The 6,000-nt window shown below is 41.8% G+C and overlaps 1 protein-coding gene across 3 annotated transcripts in view; it reads left to right on the top strand.

The window, feature by feature from the left end:
* The first annotated feature begins 4,786 nt into the window (after nucleotides 1-4,786).
* The window catches only part of Nrap (nebulin-related anchoring protein), a 67,603-nt gene continuing 66,389 nt past the window's right edge, over nucleotides 4,787-6,000 (top strand). For 2 of the 3 annotated variants that reach the window (XM_013017616.1, XM_013017617.1), the window contains exons 1-2: nucleotides 4,787-5,102; nucleotides 5,681-5,775. In XM_013017616.1, coding sequence (XP_012873070.1) covers nucleotides 5,031-5,102; nucleotides 5,681-5,775 — 167 coding nt within the window. In that variant the 5' untranslated portion in view covers nucleotides 4,787-5,030. The remainder of the gene's footprint in view (nucleotides 5,103-5,680; nucleotides 5,776-6,000) is intronic. The other variant, XM_013017618.1, reaches the window with a different exon arrangement.

Raw genomic sequence — 6,000 nt, 5'->3', positions numbered from 1 at the left:
TCCCTCCCTCCCTTCCTTTCTTCCTTCCCTCCTTCGCTCCCTCCCTCCCTCCCTTCCTTCTTTTCTCTTTCCCTGTCTCTTTTAGGTGGTGTCGGTCCTGGGGCTTGAAATCAGAGCCTGCCTGGGCATTGTCTCTGGACTTTCTCACTCAGGGCTAGTGCTCTACCATTTGAACCGCAGCTTCACTTACAGCCTTTTGCTAGTTAATTGGAGATAATCTCACAGACCTTCTTGCCCTGGCTGGCTTTGAATGGTGATCCTCGAATCTCAACCTCCTGAGTAGCCCCTGGTGCCAGGCGAGACATTTGCTTTTAAGAACTACCAAAGCACTGAGTATTAAGGGTACAGGCTTCATGGTGTGACATCAGTCATCAAAGCTTTTTTTTCTTGCTTGTTTTTACTTGGGCCTGAGGCTTCAGAATTGTTTCTAAACTCTCCCCAAGTAAGGACATCACTTTCTTGGTTTGAAAGACTTGACCAGGTAAGTGTAAGGGAATCATAAATACTTGGCTCCTGAGAAAATCCTGAATATTTTTCATGGACATTTGTATGATTTCTGATGTGGCAGGCTGTTCTAGATTTTATTTAAAACTGTTATTGGCATGTTTTGACAAGGGTAAGCTGAGCCATTGTATATGCTAAGATACTTGACTTTTTGAAGGAAGGAGGTTGTGAATCTTTTCAGAAATGAAAACTCCTACCTGTAAAGCAAAGCTGTTGATCTCTGATTTATCTCATTTGTAAATAAATCTAGGATTTGGGGGGTTATGCACAAAGTACAGTGAGGGCCTCGTGGCTGCTTTTAGAGGGGACCTTTGTAGTTTCTCTCCTTTTCCCTCTAGTGGCTAAGTTGTCAAGCCCACCTGCCTGGTACCCTACCTCATCCAGTGCTATGTTGATGCTTCTCCAGCCATCCACAGAGATGCTTCATCCAGGTTGTGACTTTACACAGACATTTGCAGGAGGAGATCCCAGGATGAATCAAAAGGCCACTCTCAACATCCACATGGCCAAACCCAACGTCTGGCCTCTGCTGAACCCCTGCTGGTTTCTAGGAGGTAAGGAGAGCAGGAAGCTCTGGGTCCTGGAATAATCCTTGTCTTCCTTTAAAGGAGGAATTCACATTTCATCTGCCATCAGTTAGTTGCCTCTCATCTGCAAATTCCTCCTTTTTTGTCAGTTCTAAGAATGTTTACCTAAGCCCTTTAAATCAGTGGGCTGATGCTACACTTTGTCTGTAAGGGGGCGAGAGCAACCTTGTAAAGTTTTGCTTCCTGGGTCTTTGCATGCTGTGTCCTGTACAGTGTGTGAGCAGCTGCCTTGTCTCTGCGTAGGGTGGTTTTGTAGCAGGGTACTTTCATGGAGATGCCTTCCCTTCCTGGGAAACGTTCTTTTTGGGACCTAGATTCCTAGAAAGCTGTGGGAAATTAATTTCTGACAAGTTCTACTGACATGGTAGACTTTCTCAGCCAATTAGTGAGCTACAACCATGCTCTCTCCAGCAAGGTTTGGACCCCGGCCCTCGGGATAGGAGAAGGAAGTGATGAGCCCTTACTTGGCCCCTTATGTCAGCTCTAAGGGCAATAGCTTGTTTGTGTTGGTGTCATGTTGTGATATGATGTATTGTAATGTGTTGTGTGGATTATTCATATTTTGAAACCCCAGTACCTTACAATATAGCTATATTTTGAAATCATGTCTCAAAGGAGGTAGGATGAGGCCATGGGCATGGAGGGGGTTATAATGTAATATAACTATTGTCCTTATAAGCGGAAAATAGGGAGCCAGATACCCACAGGGAGAAGACCATATGAAGACCATGAGAAAATGGCTATCTACATGTAGAGAAAGGCCTCACAGGAGATCATCAGTTGTGCTGATGTCTTAATCTTGGATGTCTAGTATCCTGAGCTGTAATAAATGAATTTCTGTTGTTCATGCCATCTGAACCTGTGGTACATTATTTGGCCGCCCTAGCAAACTTAATACATCCGTTATTCGCAAGTATATTATATCTACAATTGCTCTTTTCTCTTAGAGTTTTCATCTCTTTACCCAATCTCAGCATTCCAGGTTCCTGGCTATCTTAACCTTTCCCTGTTGAGATTATTGTATGTTTTCTCTCTTCTGATCAGACCGGGATGGATTCATCTCTGTATTCCTAATCCAGAAAACGCCTCTGTTCTGATTCTGTGGACTTTAGCAGTAGATATACCCAAATCTTCACTCAAGGTGTAACATAGTCTCCTGGGCCGGGACAAGACAGCCCCAGTAGTTGGGTGTTATTGTTCAGCTTTAATAAGGTTTTACTGTAGACAGTCAAAGCCCAGCCCAAATGGGGCTGAATAAATTCCTGAGCTTTTCTCTGCTTTTGCCTTCCCTCTTCCCAACAGAACATCAGGTCTACTTGCTCCAGATGTCCTGTGAGCAGCTTGCTCAGATCAGGGATTTCCAGACTACAGCCTACAGGCTGCCTGTGGCCTGTTTTTTATACAGCATACCAGCTAAGGATGGTTCTTACATTTTTAAAGGATGAGAAAAGAGAAAAGATACACAACAGGTACGGATTGGCGGTGGCTTACAAAGCTTAAAATATTTAATGTCTGATCTCTAATAGGTAATGTTTACAGGCTGCTATCTTAAATCAAAGACACAAATTCATCTCCAAAGCAGATAGTAACTTTCTGCTGCCAAGTGGTCTCAAACCAGATGTAGGTTTGTGGAATGACAGAAATTCTCTGTCTGTGCACAGTACTTCTTAATGACCCAGTGTGTATTAAAGAGCAGGTCAAACACTCACCATCAGTGTATCTGTCAGACAGGTGAGGATTGGTTGCCCTAGCCATGTGTGCTTACCTTCAGTCCCTTAAATGATCCCATTTTTGGTTACAGAGGGTTTTTCCTTCTTTCACTTTCTGACATCCAATGAAGCAGCAGAAGTTACAGTACAAGTCCAGTTAAACATCATCCATTTCAACCATTCCTGTTTTCACAAGTGTTGTGGATGTAGACTGCAATCACAGCTTTAGTCAGGAAAATACTGGGCAGATTTTTTTCCTTCAGTGAAATCAACCTTAATTCCTCAACCCTCTAGAATGAGAAGTAGCTCATTCTCAGTAGTTATTGAGACATCGTCTGCCCATTCCCAGGTAAGGCCTTGAGAAGTCTGGTACCTAGCAAAGCATCTGGAGTCTTGCTGCTTGGATCATATTTCAGCCTGGGAGTCTGCTGAGCTTGGAGTCATTGCTGTAAGTCCCCTCTCCCTGAATGCAGAATGAAGTCTGCACCCCCAGCCTAACCCTCCACTCTCTAGTAGTGTCCCCTTGTCATATCAACACTACTGGTTTCTTTTAACCTACCTAGGGGAATACTTCAGAGCTTTGGAGGTCAAAGGTCATCAATTAGTAGCCTACTAGAAAGATACTACCCTGTTTCATTGTTTTATTAAAAGGAGGTGGGGGCAGTTGGGAGTCAGCTTCTTGTATAAGTGCATATCTCTGTCTTCTCTGGAAAAACAGAATACTTGGTGATGCTGAGTACTGATTCCATATAGGCAATAGTTATCCCTGTTTTCACAAGTATCATAGATGTAGATTGTAATCACAGCCTTTGCCCAGGAAATATTACTTGTTTCCCTCGGGGCTCATGCTCACCCATTTTGGAGGGTCCTACAATGACCTATGACCTATGACTTCACACTGGCCTCTGTAAGCATTATGGTGTGAGTAATAGCCTTATTTCATTAATTCACTAAGTACTTATTGAGCATCTTTTACATGCTTGATCTTGTTATAGACCTTGGAATTATGGACCCAAGTATCCTGTTTTTGTTGGAACTTATATTTTGATAGAAATGACACATATTTTACAACAGAGGCGTTGATAGTCTCTTAGATGGGCAGCTGCTATGGAGACTATAAAGATGCTGGAGGGAATAGGTAATGAAAGTAATGAGCTCAGGGAAGAAACAAGTAAGGCACCATTTTTTTGGGGGGGTCCAGTCATGGGGCCTGAACTCAGGGCCTGGGCACTGTCCCTCAGCTGTTCAGCTCAAGGCTATAGTACTCTACCACTTGAGCCACAGTGCCACTTCCGGCCTTTTTCTTTTTGCTTATGTGGTGCTAAGGAATCTAACCCAGGGCCTCATGCATGCAAGGTAAGCGCTCTACCACTCAGCCACCTTCCCAGCCCCAAGGCACCATTTTTTTAAAAAGTGTCTTGATAAGGGGATAATTTTTAAGAATAGACTAAAGGAAATCATCACCTCACAAAGTCAGAAAAAAAAGATTTTTGTCTTCAAACTACCTGTGTTAGGACCTGTGGGCCCAGGGTATAATCAGAGATGTTCTTTTGGAACACTGCAGAACAAAATTATAGAAGCCACAATACCACGAGTTCTTATATTTGCATTCAACCCAAATTTTTACTTTCACTGCTGGGAACATTTTTAGTAGATAAAGCTAAAATTTAAATCTGGTCTTTACCTTCCCAGGGAAGTGCATGGACCCTATTTTATTTCCTGTATTTTAAGGAGTATAGCTGGTCTGTCTGCTTTAGTCATCGGATGTCTAGAGTCAGCTTTTCTAATTTGATCATCACATGAAGGCGTGGTTATTCTTTAAAGTTCTTTTCTTGGGTTATGATCACAGCTAGTGTTTAAGTGCCACACGCTGCCCAGTCACACACCGTGATTTTGTTATCCACATAAACATGATGCTGTCCCGTGAGTTCACTTTTCTATTTAGAGAAGCAAGTCAGCTAGAAATACCTCCACCTTATTTCCCAGACGCATGCGTGCTGAGTGAGTTGCCAAAATAGTCCTTGAGTAAGTGGTGGTTTTAAAAGCCAGCCAACAGCGGACTTCAAAACAGAAAGTCAGCAAAGGAAGGTGGAAGTTGGGTTCTGAAGGATCAAGGCACTCACAGGAGTTTGACAGTAGTTGAGATTTGGGAGACACAGGCAACTCAGCTGGGCTCTAGTTAGAGATCTTGCCTACCTGCTACGTTTGTCTTCTGTCTACACTCTCCAAGATGAATGTTCAGGCTTGCTCTAGGTGTGGCTATGGGGTTTATCCTGCTGAGAAGATCAGCTGCATAGATCAGGTCAGTAAACAGTTTTTAGCCTTTGGGAAAATCAGAAATATACATAGGACATTTATCTTCTCATATACAGATATGTGGGCATTTTTCAGCTATCAGGAAAAGATGTCTTACCTACTTTTGTTAGATTCCAATCATTTCTGTGTTCTTCCATGTTGCCTAAGAAAAGCTAACCATCTGGGAGGGGGGGTGTAGTTAATGAAGAGAGAAAGGGGGAGAGAATGCAGTTATAATATTCAATGCAAAACCAATAAAATTAGGAAAATTGAGGGGAGGGGTTGGGTGGATAGGGATGAAAGAGAATGTTAAAAGGGGTGACATCACTCCAGATGCATTGTACTTATAATTTGTTGGATGGCAACTTGTTTGTACAACTACTTAAAGATAACAAAAATACAATTTAAACAAAAAAGAAAAAATTTATCCATCTGTTTAATATATCACATTTGTGCACGTGGTTTTTAACTTAAAATACAAATCTTCAGCTTATCTCAGGTTTTTTTTTTTAAACTGAAGTATATAAGAGTCCTGATTTGTGGGAAAAATAGGTGATTTACAAATCTTTCCTATATGATTTCTAGATATGGCATAAAGCATGTTTTCACTGTGAAATCTGCAAGATGATGCTGTCTGTTAATAACTTTGTGAGTCACCAGAAAAAGCCGTATTGTCATGCGTAAGTATTTGATACCCTTGAGTTCCCAGCACCTCTTGAGTTATGTTCATTTTAGAACAAATAGCCAACCAAAGGCTTAGTTCATTTACTTCATGGTTAAATCCAAGAAATGTCTCCCAAAAGTGTTTGCTGAGGTTCAGTCTTTGGAGATCTAAAAGGAGATTTTATACAATGGACAGAAAAATCTTACATTTATTAATAAAGATCAACTCTAGTCACTATAAC

Source organism: Dipodomys ordii, unplaced genomic scaffold (genome assembly GCF_000151885.1).
Source record: "Dipodomys ordii isolate 6190 unplaced genomic scaffold, Dord_2.0 Scaffold36, whole genome shotgun sequence".
Lineage (NCBI taxonomy): Eukaryota > Metazoa > Chordata > Mammalia > Rodentia > Heteromyidae > Dipodomys > Dipodomys ordii.
Note: the sequence above shows the minus strand (reverse complement) of the source record. Positions and strands in the feature narration are given on the sequence as shown.